The sequence below is a fragment of the Malus sylvestris genome, chromosome 4, assembly GCF_916048215.2.
Source record: "Malus sylvestris chromosome 4, drMalSylv7.2, whole genome shotgun sequence".
Classification (NCBI taxonomy): Eukaryota; Viridiplantae; Streptophyta; class Magnoliopsida; order Rosales; family Rosaceae; genus Malus; species Malus sylvestris.
In genome coordinates, this window is record NC_062263.1 from 7,732,079 (window position 1) to 7,750,035 (window position 17,957).

At 39.2% G+C, this 17,957-nt stretch overlaps 1 protein-coding gene across 1 annotated transcript; it reads left to right on the forward strand.

Annotated features, from left to right (window-relative positions):
- Positions 1 to 12,039: 12,039 nt before the first annotated feature.
- Positions 12,040 to 17,476, forward strand: LOC126618085 (NADPH-dependent codeinone reductase 1-4-like). Its single transcript, XM_050286184.1, has 2 exons — positions 12,040 to 12,335; positions 17,287 to 17,476. The coding sequence occupies exons 1-2, from the start codon at positions 12,040 to 12,042 to the stop codon at positions 17,474 to 17,476; spliced, it is 486 nt and encodes a 161-aa protein (XP_050142141.1).
- The last annotated feature ends 481 nt before the right edge of the window (positions 17,477 to 17,957 follow it).

The window sequence follows — 17,957 nt, forward strand, 5'->3', positions numbered from 1 at the left end:
TCTTAGTTTTTATACATTCTTATCATCTCCTATTTTGTACGATCACGGTTAAGTCACGTCAACATTTTATATTGATTTTTTTATAGAGATAATAAGACAAAAAAGTAATAGTGATATAAAATGTTGATGTGACTTAACCGTGACCGTACAAATAGGAGGGGATGAGAATGTATGAGAATTGGGAGGGCAAAGAAGCCAGGTACAATTCTAGTGGATATTCATTAGTACATCACTTCTTTTGAAATAAAATATAAAATTTACTAGTACTACATTTTAATGACTTTTATTCATTTATTTATTTGTAAAGTAAGAGATTTTAAATTTTACTCTCATAAATAATGAGTTTAATACTATATTACTATGGAGACTATCATATTGTGTGGTTTAACTTATCCCACTAGATACCAAAGTAGTGAAACTTTTAATTTTTTTTTAACAAACGATATTATCGACCTTAGGGATGAATGAATGGGTTAAACATCACAATAAGTTAGCAATAATATGGTTCAAATTCACCTTTCAAAACAGTGAAACTTATACTTCCACATCCTCACCACTGAGCATGACACTTGTTACACCACATTATACTAATAGAAGTATGATCTACTTATATTAATTGACCTTTATTAGAGAAGTGGTACAATCTAGCTATCAAAATGCGTTCTCCCAATATTCTCGTAGAGTGTAGATTACGGTATCAAATCAAGAACTATTATATTTTTGGACCCGGCTTCTCTGTCCTCCCACTTCCTATACACTCCCATCCCTCTTATTTTGTGCAATCACGGTTAAGCCACGTCAACATTTTTTATTGATTTTTTTATAGAGATAATAAGACAAAAAACAATAGTAATATAAAATGTTGACGTGACTTAACCGTGACCGCACAAATATGAGGGGATATGAGTGTATGGGAAGTGGGAGGGTAGAGAAGCCAGGTCCTATATTTTTAAAGGAATGAATCTGCACATCATCAAACCAATTATTTATTTATTTATTTTTATTTTTTGTAGTAGTTAACCAAGAAGGTAATTATTACCCTATAGTTTTAGTTTTTAATGGGAAATCACAAAACAAATTTTATATTTATTTTAATTTTTAAAGATGTTAAATTTTTTTTAATTTTATTTTAATTTTCAAAGATGTTTTTAACACTTCAAATGAAATATCTTTACACATTTTTTACTATTTTGCATTATGTCAATAATTGTTTATTTTTTTTCAATTACAAATGATGTATTACTACTCTAAACTAAATTCAAAGAAGAGGGGAGGAATTAAACTTAAAATGCGGTGAGTTCAAACCTAGACGGCCACCTAGGCGCTAGACGATGAAGTGCTGCTGCAATTTGGACCAAATCGTCTAGCTGAATCGCCTAGGAGTTAGGCGCCCGCCTAGACGCTCTCTAGGTGGTCTAGGCGACCTAGGCGGTGGCCAAGGTTGTAGTTTTTTTATATATTTTTTTATTTTTTTTTCTGGCGAATTGACTCTTTGGTCTTCGGTGGTTGTCAGCGTCACATCTTTCATTTCCAATCGTTGTTGTATCTTTAGCAGAAAATGAAAGATCTAAAGAGAAGAGGGAGGATGGGAGAGAAGAGAAAGAGAATAGTTAAGATTGCAAACTTGCACCACATCGGAGGAGGAAATTTATAGAGCAAAAGCAAGATAGAAGATGAAGAAGTGAGAGACGAGGAAACGTAAAAAAACAAAAAAGAAAACCAAAATAAAGGCGTTTTCATCAAATGTGTTGGTGTGTGTGTCCCGACTCTTATCATTCAATTGTTTTTAATTTCTTTACATTATGTCTGACATAAATTGGGGCATTGGGTTATGAGAGAGGGTGGGAACCGTGGGATGAATCTTTTGGTGTGGCTTCACGGATGGGAACCTTGAATGATGCGAAGGAGGTTGGGTGGAGGGATTTAAAAAAACATTAAATACTAATTTTATTCAAAATATCGTATTTTATTCTTAAAAATTAAATTGTTTTGTTTGGATATTCTAAGTAGAGAGGGGGATTTTTTGAGACTTTCCTCTCTTTAAGACCACACCGTACTATGCTTAAAATTCTAACATCACATATGCTATTCTTTTTTTATAAGAAATAACATATTCTTCATGTTTGTTTTTATATCATATGGTAAATTTAATTAATTTATAATAAATATACTTAAATCCGTCTAGACCTCCGCTAGGCGCTAGACCCCAGCTCACTGCTCGACTAGCGCCTAATATTTTTTAGAACCTTAGGTGAGTTAAAAAAAAAAGGTCTTATATACCAAAACAATTGATTATTCATGTAATTATCTAAACTACATATTAATGAAATTCTCTTTGTCAGCTAAAAAAGGGTAAAACGATATTTTTGTCTTTTATCACAAAATAAAATTATAACAATAAAGTAATTTTATTCAAACTAGGGGTGTATTCAAAGTCCCAATTGAATACTATAATACCCTGGAAAATTTAAAATATATATGATTATGTGGAAAATTTTATTGATAAGTGAAAATGACGAAAATGCCCTAAGGGGGCTAAACGTAATTTTATGAGGATGTATTTTATCCTCATATATTTTGTCATGTTTCTTGACATATTTAGGTTGAGTTCAATCCTACAAACGTGTAAGCGAAAACCGTTCGTGAAATGGAGTTATAATGAAGAAATTAGAGATGTTTTTGTTGTTGGAAAAAAAAAAAAAAATAAATAAATAAATCAATGTCTAGCAGCTGCCAAGTGGCATTAAGAGAGAGGGGAGAAAGGAGGGAGTGCGGGAGAGAAATGGAGGGCACGGGGGAGAAGAAAAAAAAGGGGCGAAAGGGTGAAAAAGGCTCCCAGCCTTCCCGTCACCGGTGCACTGGTGCACTAACTCGACCCTATTTCTGGCGGTTTTCGCCATTTTTCCCGTCAAACCTCCACCATCCAACACTTATAACCTCTTCCACAACCTCCCCTCTACCACCTCCACCCAAATTTGAGGGTTTTTAGGTCCAATTCGTGTAGAAACCCACCGAAGCACCGGAGGTGCTCGATGATGATTCCTCCGATCCGGCGAGTTTGACCACCCACCACCCACCACCACCTTTAATCAACTCTCCTTGGACTCAGAAACAAGACCCAATAGGTTGTAGGGGCGTTGGAACACTGAGGAAGTCTAATTGAAGAACACCCATCTTAGGGTTTCTGGCGGGTTCGAGTCAATTTGGAGCATTTCCTGGCCAAATTGGACTTGGCCACAGGTATAAAGTTTGCTTTACTCTTTGAGATCTTCATTTTTGTAAAATATGAGAATTTTTAGAAATAGTTGAATTTTCCCGGCGAGTCGGGACGGCCGATCGCCATCTACGACGGCGCATGGCCAGAGGGCCGTAGACGTTGTTATAAGCCAAATGAGATGTATTGGGTCTAAATTTGTTAATCATACGTAGGTTGATCGGATGAACCTAAATTTCATTCTGATGCAGCGCTTGATTAATTTAGGAATCGACGATTTGATCGTTATATCGTCACCAAACTTTGAGACATTATAGTACATATTATTTGAGGACCTTTGGAACTTATGGATCGGGAATCCAACGTATGGATCTTCACGAATTGGATTTGGAAGTTCGTAAAATAAAACGTCGACTACCACTCGAATTCGTGAATGGTGGAGATTCGACCGTTGGATCGTAATGAAATTTTTGTAGGTTGTTCTAGAAGAGTAATGTGAACTACGAATGACTTGATCCTTTTGTAGGGTACATAGGCAGTCTAACGAGGAGGTTAGATGTAGCCATAATATGATCAAATTTAAATTTTTGGTGGTTAATGGTATATTGATTAACCAAATAAACTTTGGGCCTACCTTAGTAATTAGCTTCCAAATTAGAAATTTCGGGTCGTTACAAATACACCCTCCAAATTTTACAGGTTTTTAAACACATCACCTACTGTTGACCCTAAAAACTACCAAGCCTACGTGGCGCGCAGGCCGAGTAACTAGTGAGCTAACTACGTCCTTCGATTAATGAGGGGCGTGCCAACTCGTCGACCGAGCTTGGCTGAGGAGTAAAATATGTTGATGTTTCGTTGGGTGCGCTGTTAACTTCTCGATCTTGCGATTGCGGCTGAGGAAGGAACACTCTCGGCCTTCGAGTTTTAGAGCTTAAAGACAAGGCTGTTAGTTCTATGAAGTTCATAAATCGTCGACGTCAGATTCGATCACGGGGATTATATTCGTAAGTGTATAAGCACACCGAATCGACACCAGAGTATAGGGGCATATATACTCAATACAAATATATGTCTTGATAGTAAATGTGGTTCGACCGTCAGAATGCCGAACTCTAAAGCTTACTTGTGAGTATCCAATCATAAAACAACTCGGTGTTCAATGTGCCGAGCCTTAGTAGACTGAACACCTCACCTTTCCGAAAAGGCTAATGAGATGACCTCTGCCAATAAAGACCCGAAAGTCTTTCTCGACTGAGACTTGGATAGATAACCAGTCAGCCTCGACGCAGTGCTGGTTATCCAAAATGAAGGTGTTCCGTGGTTGGCTGGTTTTATGGTGATAGTGCTGTTTATCCAAACTGAAGGTATCACCGGTTACCTTCACAGTGCTGTTTATCCAAACTGAAGATGTGTTGGCGGAAAAAGAAAAAAAGATATCAAGGTTGTTGAGAGAGTTTGCGCATGACAATTTGTGTGTTGAATTTGAGGGGCTTTTCTCGTTGCCACTACCTATGTATTTATAGGGCTGATGTACTTACTTAGCATGGCCTGAACGATAAGCAGAGGATTTCAATTGCACCTAAAGACTTGTAATGGAATATTCTGAGATATAAAACGATGACCATACAGGGACTCTGCACGCTAATCCTATTTTATTCCAACTTTGACTTTACTTTATCCCATCACTGAATTTGTTGGATAGTCACACACGGTTCTTTTCACATCCAAAACAATCACCTTGTTTTTCTCAATGCCCATACGCCCCACACGTTGCAGACATCTATCCAATTTGCTACTAGAACTTATCCCACCTGCAAGTTACCTATGCATGCATGAAGACCATGCATCCAACTACTCTAATCAAACCCCATGTTGATATATTCAGCCTCAACTATGCATGAAGGCCATATGACAAGATGGAATCTGTTTGTACCATACTTGACCAATCTCAAAACTACTGAGCACCGGTCAACGTTATACCATCAAGGATCCAGAAGAGTTTCCCTCAAACCAGGAGGCCAATGACAGTGCGACACGTGTCGACATCAGAAGCCAATCACAACACAAGACGTGTCAATGTCAGAACAAAGCTAGAAACTCTCTTCTATAAATAGAGATCATTCTTTCACAATATTTCTAAACGTCATTTGTACTAAATCATTCACTAGTACTCACTAAAGAAGAGCTTGAACCTATGTACTTGTGTAAACCCTTCACAATTAATGAGAACTCCTTTACTCCGTGGACGTAGCCAATCTGGGTGAACCACATACATCTTGCGTTTGCTTCCCTGTCTCTATCCATTTACATACTTATCCACACTAGTGACCGGAGCAATCTAGCGAAGGTCACAAACTTAACACTTTCTGTTGTACCAAAGTCCTCACTGATTTTGTGTATCAACAGAATCCAACTATAATCTTGTTGGATAAAATCTATTTGTTGATGCACTTAAACTCCAAGATAACTATTCTGATGGATAATATATGGATATCTTTAATCAGAATAATTATCGTGAAATAAAAACATCTTTATCCTAGGAGTGATCCAAATATTTTGTCCATCCACCACCGAACTGATTCTGTAAAATCGGGTCCAAACATCTTTATCCTAGGAGTGATCCAACTATTTCGTCCATCTAACGCCGAACTGATTCTATAAAATCGGGTCCAAACATTGCCCCCCAGTTTTCTTGAGCTTTGGCTCTTAAGCCGAATGGTCAAGGAAATTATTCGTCAACGCATATCAAAGTTTTCCTCAACTTTGACTAGATGGCCTTAAAACTTGTAACCCCGCCGAATGACCAAGAAAAACATACAGCTGATAACTACTGAGAAGCCACCGCCGAAAAATGTTTTCGGCAAACTAATTTCTAAAATTCCATTCCTTTGATAATAATTTGAGGTGAGGTCCAACAAGATACAAATCCCCATTTAGATAGCCTTTTATTGTAGATACCATGCTATGGAAAAGACCCATGATTTTACTGCTGAGCACCAGCTCATGCTCGTCGAGCTCGGTAAAAGTTGGCTTATGAAGGAAATTTTGTGAAAAACATGTTCATTTGAGCAACATTTATGGCATGAAATTAACATTTAAAGGCGGAATCATGCTTGTATGCACTCAAAAAACAAAACATTACCCATGAAATTCAAAGCCTAGTAGTTATGTGAACCAAGACTCAACTCAAGAACAAAGTGAGTTGAGAAATTTTATACCTTTGTTGATTCCTCTTTGCATAAGCAAAGGCTAATCACCCAAGGAGAGGGCCTTCATTCCTTGCTTCTTAGCTCCATGGATTTCTTGGATGAGGATGGATGAAAGGATTCTCCAAGTTCCCAAAGTTGAGAACCTCTAAGTCTCCACACCAAGGTAGGACTTGAAGAAGAGATGAGTGACATAGAGGAAGTAAGATTGCTAGCTAAAATCCTCTAGGGTGACCGGCCTCTTAGAGAGAAAAGGGAGCTTATGTTCTCATCTTTTCTCCAAAAGAAACCGTAAGGATGAAATGGCTATAAAGTTGCCTTTATACCACCTCACAATGGAGTGGCAAACTTGCAATTAAGGCAAGTTCACTACCCCTCTCTATATGGCCAGCCATTAAGGGTTCATTGGGCTTTTAACCCCTTTTTGGTTTCAAGTTGTCATACAACTTGAGTTAATGGGCTTGACATTCAAATCCCATTAGGCATTGCGGCCCAAAACTAACCCAAGGTCTATAATGAACTTATTCGTTTGATTAATTAACATATTAATTAATCCTAGCCATAAATAATTAAACCATTTAATTATCCTTACTCATCTCTGTTGTTTCTTCAATCTCTACCTTACACGGTGTATGATCCATTAGGTTCCTTTTAGCGAGGCAGTGGGCGATTAAAACTTTTTCAAATCGATTGTGAATTGAAACTTACTTTCAATTCTCCCTTTAGTGATTATACATGTTTAGGGCTTCCACAAACCATGAGTGACACCTAGCAGTATGTCATGGTTACCCAAGCTAATCAGAACAGGTAGAGAACCTATTCAGTTTAGGATTACAATGCAATACAATATTTCTCTAATACAATACTCTTGACCACATTGTTTGGTTTGATAGTTTATTCATGTCTATTATCCAATGTGATTCATTTACTTATATGATTACCTTGAATGTGATTTGGAACGACTTCCTAAATCTCATTCATACTCTGGCCAAAGATTCTTAATCATATCATAGAGTATTCTCCCTCAAACAGTTTGAAGGTTAGAGATCCCTTGTTGCGCATTCACTTGCCTCCATGGCTAAGTGGCTTAACCCCAACTATGTCATGGACACCCTTTGACGAAGTGACTTTGACATAGTCAAAGATCAAGGACCTAACCACAAGACAACTATGATGCCTCAGGTCAAAGGACTACTTTGCATCCCAACCATGAGTTCTCATGTGACATGAGTATAAGAACTCCTTGTTGATCGTGTTCAGTGGACTCATTCTCTATTGAGCACCTACATGCTTGTCTTGGTGTCAGGCACACCAATGACTCGAGACCAATCACTCTCCCTAAGAGAAGACATAACACGTACTGATCTTAACGGACTATCAATGCCCAATTGGCAATCCTATGATCAGGAACGTTTAGGATATGTATACGAAAGAGAATGGTCTCATGAATCTAACTTCTTTAGATCGCATTCTCCCAATTACATATTCCTTGGACTTATCGTTTAAGCGTATAACATTTGTATGAGACGACTTCAAACAATAATCTTTGCCTTTATATTAAACTATATTAGTTTAACATGTGAAATGTCCGTAAAGTATCATCATATGATTGGTTTTAAGGCACATTTCCAACAACTTATACATATTCGCATTGTGGGGTCCGAGCCGAGTGATTGTAATACTTAATAATTAATGCTGAGCCATATGGTGGAGGACAATAAAACCTAGATTCAGTTGACATTGACCCAAATTTGTTGTTTCCGTTGTGGCCTGGCAAATGAGGCCCACATTTTTCTCCAGTTCCTTTGCCTTCAAAAGTTTAAATCCATAGACTTGGTTACATAACTTGGAAAATATATTTCGATGAGTCGGCCAAGCTCGGCCTAAACAAAAAAATTTTTGTCTTCCCAATTGCATTCTGACATGACAGTAAAGCAAACCATGATTCCTCACTTGCCTTGTACCTTAAAGCAAGTCATGATTCCTCATGCCACATGTCCATAGGTTGAAGTACTACCTACTTTGAAGAAATTTGGGGGACACCCAAAATAAAAGTCTCCATCAATATGTTTGGGGAACACCCAAAATGAAAGTCTTCATCAATATGTCTCTTCCATCTTCAAACAAGCCTTCAGGGGGACGAACTCCAAAAACTGGCCTCAAACGTTTTTTTATTTTATTTTGTTCGGCCAAATCTCCTCGGCCATGCTAAGTGGCATATATAATATATAAGTTCTCCACCAACTGCAAATCTCTTTCAAGACCACTCGATTCTCGGTCATTGTTAGAAAAAAAAAAACCATACGTGAACCAGGACCACGGATCACTGCCAAGCTACACGACTGAGAACTGATCTTCAATTTGGATTGCCTTTTCTCACGCTACAAAAATAGTCTCAGCAAGACTAGTAAAAAGGTCTTTTTGAACGCCAGGCATTTAAAGTCCACCAAATGGCAACCTTTACTGATTGCCAAGATTAAGCATATGATGGCCTATCACCCAATACCCCATGCCTTTCCTTTACCAATGATGTTCTGATAAACTGAGAAGCAAAATCATGATTCCTCCTTTTCCTTCTTTTCTGCACTGAGTATCAGGCTTCACCAAGTAGCTCTATATAATTCACTCATTCTCGGCGAAATAATTTGAACCATCGAAATGTACCACATGTGCCCCATTTATTTTCTTAAGCATCGGTTGGGCAGCTGAATGTTTAAGAAAATAATTTATTCTTATTATGATTTTTTTTAGTAGCAAATGGAAATAAAAGTGGCTGAACTATAATCAGGAGGAGGCCAACGATGCTTTATTCCAAGCCGAGATCTTTTTATATCAAAATTTTTCAAATTGATTTCGCTCTAGGCTGAATAAAGAATTTTCTCCAAATATTTTTGACTTAGCGAAATATTTTCCACTTTCAGTTGCCGAATGTGTTGAACAATTATTATGGCCCCCAGGCATAATAATTTTGCCAATTTCGGCTTTTAACTCGAACAACTTAGCTAAATGAGATTTCTCCATATCGGCTTTATCACCAATAATCATATCGATTGGCGTGGTTTTTTCGGCTAGGCCTATATCTCGGCCTTGTTCATCATTGAAGCACTCCTCTGACAAATCATTTTCTAAGTCGATTTGTGGCTCAGAAACTTGAACTTTTGCTTCTAGGCCTACCATAATTTCAGTCTCGACCAAAAATACAGGTGGCCTAGGTTCTTCTTCGGCCGTCTCGACAATCTTCTTAGGCCAAATGTTGATTGTGGCCAGAGTGAAAAATTGTCCCCTGGTCTTTTGATCCAACTATTCTTCAAATGGAATTGATTTGAACCCAAAAGGCGTTTTCTTATTGAGCCACTCATCAAATCGAGCTCTATCCTCATTTAACTATTGATCTTGTAAGCTGTGATGAACCTTCACCTTTATCATTTGAGAGAAATATTTATGCCTTTCTTCATGTGCTTCAATGATCCGGCCAAGTCATTTTTGTTGCTCGACAATTTCCTTGAATAGGCGCCGAATCTCATCCTGATTGTGATCTTGATATATCATGTGAACTTTGTAGTTTTAGCACTGTGTCCCACGGGCGTGCTAAAATGTTGACCCTAAAAACTACCAAGCCTACGTGGCGCGCATGCTGAGTAACTAGTGAGCTAACTACGTCATTCGGTTGATGTGGGGTTTGCCAACTCGTCGGCCTAGCTCAGTCGAAGAGTAAAATATGTTGATGTTGCGTTGGTGCACTGCTGACTTCTTGATCTTACGATTGCTGTCGAGGAAGGAACAATCTTGGCCTTCAAGTTCTAGAGCCTAAAGACAAGGCTGCTAGTTCTACGAAGTTCACAAATAGTCGGCGTCAGATTTGGTCACGGTGATTATATTCATAAGTGTATAAGCACGTCGAATCGACACCAGGGTATAAGGGCACAGATACTCAAAACAAATATATGTCTTGATGGTAAATGTAGTTTGGCCGTCAGAATGCCGAACTCTAAAGCTTACTTGTGAGAATCCAATCATAAAACAACTCGGCGTTCAATGTGCCGAGCCCTAATAGTCTGTAAGGACCTCGTCGAAAAGGCTAATGAGATGACCTCTGCCAATAAAGACCCGAAAGTATTTCTCAACCGAGTTAGGATAGATAACTAGTCGACCTTGACGCAATGCTGTTTATCCAAACTAAAGGTGTTCCGTGGTCGGCTGGTTCTACGGCGATAGTGTTGTTTATCCAAACTAAAGGTATCACCGGTTGCCTTCACAATGTTGTTTGTCCAAACTGAAGATGTGTTGGTAGAAAAAGAAAATAAAAAAAATCTCAAGGTTGTTGAGAGAGGTTGTGCAGGGCAATTTGTGTGTTGAATTGGAGGGGCTCTTTTCGTTGTCACTGCCTATGTGTTTATAGGGCTGATGTACTTGCTTGGCACGGCCTGAACGATAAGCAGAGGATTTCAATTGCACCTAAAGACGTGTAATGGAATATTCTGAAAAATAAAACAATGACCACATAGGGTTCAATTGCACTTAATCCTCTTCTATTCCAACTTTGACTTTACTTTATCCCATCATTGAATTTGTTGGATAGTCACACACGGTTCTTTTCACATCCAAAACAATCACCTTGTTTTTCTCAATGCCCATATGCCTCACACATTACAAACACCTACCAATTTGCTACTCGAACTTATCCCACCTGCAGGTTACCTATGCATGCATAAAGACCATGCATCCAACTACTATAATCAAACCCCATGCTGATATATTCAGCCGCAACTATGCATGAAGGCCATATGACAAGATGGAACCTAACTACAATCTTGTTGGATAAAAATCTATTTGTTGATGTACTTAAACTCCAAGACAACTATGCATGAACACCGAACTGATTCTGTAAAATCGGGTCCAAACACCTACATACAATCTTAATTAATTTTTGGACTTGGATGTGTGGCTGAGATGGTCTGGTGTGTACACCCACCAATTTTACTTCAAGATACTCTAATCGAGGATGTTTCTTAATTAGTTATTGTTTTTTGTAATGTTTGGAGGATGGTTATATTGTTCATTGTTTATACCATATTTAGGGCCTCCGTATTTAGATCTCGTACAAATACTCAGGGGACTTAAATGTAATTATGTAATAAAGGAAGGGGAAAATATGTAATAAGTGAGGAGCCCTTATTCTATAAAAGGACTCTTCACCCTAACAATTAGGAGAGGTCAATTTCTTAGGCCATGGAAGGGCTCTCTCACCCTCAGAAGCTTCCTCCATCTCTCTCCCTCACAAACAGAGAAATACAATAATCAGTGTGGACGTAGCCCAAACCTTGAGGTGAACCACGATACATCTTGTGTTATTTACATTTCATGCAGATTCACAGTTGGATTTACGTTGTTTCAAGACTTCCAGTTTTGTGCATCAACATTTGGCGCCGTCTGTGGGAAACGACACGAAAAGCTGTGTCGGTTCTCTTTCATTTTTTTCACCTCCGCCGCGAATCTGCGCCAGCTTTCATTTTTTTATTTCTGTCTGGACCAGGAGAGAGAGATCTTTTCCACTGTGTTTTTCCCATATCCCGTATAAAACAAGCAAACTTTAATTCAATACTTGAGTTTTCAAAGATGGCAACAGCAACCCAAATCCAGGAAGTGGTGCTTGACTCCTCCGCCGGCCCCAAGAGCATGCCCGTGCTCACCTTCGGCACGGCATACGACAACAAACAGCCTAACACGTTGAAAATGGCAGTGGTTGAGGCCATCAAGCTCGGCTACAGGCATTTTGATACGGCTTCGATATATGGCTCCGAGCAGACTCTAGGCGAAGCCATTAAGGAAGCTCTCGAACTTGGCCTTGTTGATTCCAAAGACCAGCTCTTCATCATTTCAAAGCTATGGTGCAATGATGCTCACCCTGATGCGTCTTTGATGCTGGGTTTATTGCCTCACTTCCCTCGTTGAAGCTTTGGTCCGCCAAGACCTGAGTGTTGCTCTGTTTTCAAGAATGAGCCAACACCAACTGTAGCAATAATGGTTGAACTTCCAAGTCAAGTGGAAGAAGATGAGGGCTATGATGCTAGCAATTTTCAACATGGCAAAAAATGATGTGCTGTTGCATGGTGAGCAGCAAATTCGTCATCATACAAGGCACGTGGAGGAAAGAGTTTTAAGTGGCAATGACCACCGACTGAAGCATGACACTGAAATTAAGGTGTTGTTAGACGGTGAATCGCAGGCAGGAAATTAGCAAGGACGCATGGATGAAGCAGCTGTGAATGGCAGTAACCACCGACTGGAGTCAACAGTTTTGGCAGTCGGTAATGTTCCACCGTTTTGAGGAAATCAAACAGATGGGTTCTGCTACAATACACCGTGTACCAACCTTTGGCCACCAGAGACAGGTGTCGGTGGGGTTATTTTCTGCTCAAATGGAATTGGCTCTATTTTATGAAAGTCGACATGGTCAGTAGACAGACGAGGGACAAGCTTTCAGGTACCACACTGTGGAGGCATGGGAGAGATCAAGAAAAGCAAAAGATAGCCTTACAACAATGTTTTCTCAACCCATTATCTGCGAGAGCACATAGGAAAGCAAAAGCAAAGCAAACGTAATGGAAAGCAAAAAGGAAAAGAGAAAAGAAAGAATTATGCTTTCTTTGGTTGAAAGCTGAAGCAAGTTGGTGTTTTCTTCAGTTTGTCGACCACCCACAGAAAAGCTATGGATAGCAGGCACGCAAATCTACAAAAGCAAGGAATAAACCCCCCACCAGAATGATGTGATTCACTTTTTTTTTTTTTGATAAATGTATGATGTAATTTATTTTTCTTATCTTTCGAAAACATCTGTATAAACTCCATCAGAGGGTAATAAAAAAAAAGTGCAAAGACCAAAGTAAATGGGCTGGAATGTTGTGTAGGGGGCGAAGGCCCATGCGCCCAAAATAGCTCCAAGTAGGCTATCAAAAATACGTCCAGTACTCCACAATTATTCGACAACCTGCCGCTATTACCACCAACCAGGTGATCAAAAGTACGCCCAGTACTCCACAATTATTCGGCAACCTGCCACTATTACCACCAACCAGGTGATCAAAAGTACATCCAGTACTCCCAAATTATACATGAGCATTACTCATGTCAATCATACATAAACATTCATGAGCATTACTCATATCAATCATACATAAACATTCATGAGCATCACTTCATAAGTATCACTCATGTCAACATCCATAAGCATCACTCATATCAATCAACATAAACATTCATGAGCATCACTCATGTCAATTAGCTTCAAAAGCTTCATTTACAAAAGCTCTAGCTTCAAAAACTTCATTTACAAAAGCTCTAGCTTCAAAAGCTTCATCTACAGAGCTCTAGCTTCAAAAGCTTCATTTACAAAAGCTCTAGCTTCAAAAGCTTCATTTACAGAGCTCCAGCTTCAAAGCTTCACTTGCAAAGTTTCACCTACAAAGCTCAAGTGCAGGGTATACAAATACCGCCTCCGTGATGTGATAAAAGTTAACACACAAATTAAACCCTCTTGTTGACAATTGTAGTAGAGATGCAAGTAGGGATGGTTCTAAACCGGGGATTAGTAGAGATTGCTAAAACACTTGAAACTGACTAAAAAACATAAAACTAAGTTTAAAACCCTAAACTAGATTAAAAAAGACTCAATATAAACTCACAAGACTCAAAACTAACTAGAAAGACTCAAAACAGCACAAAACAATGAAATAGACACTAAACTGACTCTAGGGAGTTATTTGGACGAAATTAGGTTTTAGCTTGACTCAAGACACTTAACAACACAACTCAAAACAGATTTTAACTAATCTAACACTTCAAAGTAAATGGGGATTTGATTTTGACGAATTTGAAAACAAAACAAACAAATTGTAAACTAAAATAGATTTTGGACGAATCTGGGGAATAAGGTGGATGATGGGCTAGCTAGAGGGTTCTTCTCCACACATGACACACTTGCACATAAACCAATTTTCAGTTGTTCTTTCAACAAACTATGAAACTCAACACCTCAGGTTAATTAGGTCCACTTAAATTAACCTTCAAGTTCTCCTTAAGTTATTGAATTGGATGATTGCATACAACAATTAAAAACATTCTCTAAAAGTTCCCTACGTGAATTGCACAATAGAGACACAATCAAAGATCATTAAGCATCAAGAAAACTATAAGTATTGACGAGGCAATTGTAACTATGATGAGCATGAAACTCTTGCCAAGAATTCATTTAAAGCAATCATTTATAAGCGACCTTCACTATTTGTGAATATATGTTTGTAACTATTAGGTGAAACTCCCTTATATTCTAGCATCATATTCATGCATGCAAACTAAGTATGCATCCTTAATAAAAAAACATGAATAAGTTATCAATCAAACAGTTAAACAAATTGAATTCACAATTTATGAAATACAACCAAAGGTAATAAATTCATATTGCAAGCATGTTCATGGCTTTGAATCTCCCCCTAGCCAAAAAGGGTTTAGTTCCTCATAATCGCAAAGCAAAGATAAACATATTTATTCATTGAAAACAAAAGAAAGAAAACACCTAGACGCTCCAACGCTCCAAACTAAACAGCAAGCACGTCCACGAACTTTCCTCATTCCTCCTTGTTGCTGCACAAGGTCTAGGGACAGGCTTTGGGGGTTATGAATGGTGTAGAAGGATGGGGTTAAGGCTAGGATAAGTGTATGGTGCGGCAGGGGTTGTTTTAGGTCAGAAACTATGGAGAATGGTGAGGGATGGCTGCAACAAAGAGGGAAAAAGGGTTTCTGGCATGAATTGTGAATATGGGAGGTGTGTGTTGCGGCATAGAGTTAATATGAATATATATAGGGACATAAAACCTTAGGGAAATCAGATTAGGCCTTGGACTTGGCAGAAAATAAGGATTAGGGCCCAAACAATTAGAATTCAAAGGGGAAAAGGCTTAAAAGGTGCGGCAGATATGTAGGAAAGAGATTGGGCTTCTAGAATGCCTTGCAAGGCAAGGAAAAAGGTTTCTAGAAGGGCTTAGGTTTGGCAAAGGTCCTAAATCTGAAAGGGATTGGTTTTCTTGTGCAACAAGGATAGGAAATGAAGGGATAGGGCTTCTAGAAACCCACAAACCCAAGGAGATGAACGGCAAGGATAGGGAAGTGTTCTAGAACCTTTCTTTGTGTCAAAAAATGCTTAGGAAACCTTCGATGTTGCTGGAACTTAAGGCCATCTAGGTTTAGGAAAGATCAACCCAAAATAGGAAACTTTAAGCTTAACTTTCCTACTTCAAGTAGGAAACCATGTTTGAGTAGGAATCTTCATTCTTCTAGGAATCCATCTTCAACTAGGAATCTTTCGTTGATTAGGAATTCGTCGTCAATTAGGACTCCTTAAATCTTCAAATCTTCAATTTCATCCATTCCTTTTGTTCCAAGCATGTGCTATTCAATCCAAGCTCACTTTTGCTCCAAAAGGCTCCAAAATGCACTTCTTTGCATACTTTGTCCTTAAAACCTGAAAACACACGAAAATGGCTTAAAAGACTAACTTAACCAAGAAAACACAACGTAAATGCACAAGAACAAGCTAACTAAGTCGCATAAATATGCTCATATCACTCCGAACAACCGCTACTTCGGCCCATACACGGATTCAATTTGAAGTCTCTAGCCAACAGACTTTATTAACCGAAGACTTGGGGGACTACATTATGTACCATATATTGGGCCTCAACTGGGCCTCATGAAAAAATACTTGGGGAACTTAGCCCATTATTTATGTACTGAAGAGCGAGCCCTTATTTTATAAAAGGGACTCCCTTACCTTCATTAGAGAGCATCACCGCCAGCTGAGCAACCACCTCGCCGCGAGCACCAACTCTAACCCATCATTTTTGTAAAGAGGAGCAAGCCCTTATTCTATAAAAGGGACTCTCACACCTTCAAACGCCACAAGCCGAGCCAACCAAGGCAACATAAGCCACAAGCAGAGCAACCTCGCAACATGTGCTACTTCCAGTTGAGCATCATTTCAGATTGAGCATCGCCTCATATCGAGCATCAGTTCAAGACAACATCTAGTTACTTCGGCCCACACATGGACTGAATTTTAAAGTCTCCAGCCAAAAGACTCTCTTGACTAAAGACTTGTGGGACTACTATTTATACCATATTTAGGGCCTCCGTATTTAGATCTCGTACAAATACTCATGGGACTTAAATGTAATTATGTAATAAAGGAATGGGCAAATATGTAATAAGTGAAGAGCCCTTATTCTATAAAAGGACTTCTCACCCTCACAATTAGGAGAAGCCAATTTCTTAGGCCATGGAAGGGCTCTCTCACCCTTAGAAGCTCTCTCCATCTCTCTCCCTCACAAACAGAAAAATACAATAATCAGTGTGGACGTAGCCCAAACCTTGAGGTGAACCACGATACATCTTGTGTTATTTACATTTCATGCAGATTCACGGTCAGATTTACGTTGTTCCAAGACTTTCGATTTTGTGCATCAACATTTGGCGCCGTCTGTGGGAAACGACACGAAAATCTGTATCGGTTCTCTTTCATTTTTTTCACCTCTGCCGTGAATTTGCGCTAGCTTTCATTTTCTGATTTCTGTTAGGACCAGGAGAGAGAGATCATTTCCACTGTGTTTTTCCCATATCCCGTATAAAACAAGCAAACTTCAATTCAATACTCGAGTTTTCAAAGATGGCAGCAGTAACCAAAATCCTGGAAGTGGTGTTCGACTCCTCCGCCGGCCCCAAGAGCATGCCCGTGCTCGCCTTCGGCACGGCAAACGACAACTTACAGCCTGACACGTTGAAAATGGTAATGGTTGAGGCCATCAAGCTCAGCTACAGGCATTTTGATACGGCTTCGATATATGGCTCTGAGCAGACTCTGGGCAAAGCCATTAAGGAAGCTCTCGAACTTGGCCTTGTTGATTCCAGAGACCAGCTCTTCATCACTTCAAAGCTATGGTGCAATGATGCTCACCCTGATGCGTCTTTGCTGCCAGGTTTATTGCCTCACTTCCCTCGTTGAAGCTCTGGTCCGCCCAGACCTGAGTGTTGCTCTGTTTTCAAGACTAAGCCAACATCAACTGTAGCAATAGTGGTTGAACTTCCAAGTCAAGTGGAAGAAGATAAGGGGTATGATGATAGCAATTTTCAGCATGGCAAAAAATGATGTGATGTTGCATGGTGAGCAGCAAATTCGTCATCATACAAGGCATGTGGAGGAAGGAGTTTTAAGTGGCAATGACCACCGACTAAAGCATGACATTGAAATTGAGGAGTTGTTAGATGGTGAATCACAGGCAGGAAATTAGCAAGGACGCGTGGATGAAGCAGCTGTGAATGGCAGTAACCACCGACTGGAGTCAACAGTTTTGGCAGTCGGTAATGTTCCACCGTTTTGAGGAAATCAAACAGGTGGGTTCTGCTACAATACACCCTGTACCAACCTCTGGCTACCAGAGACAGGTGTCGGTGGGGTTATTTTTTGCTCAAATGGAATTGGCTTT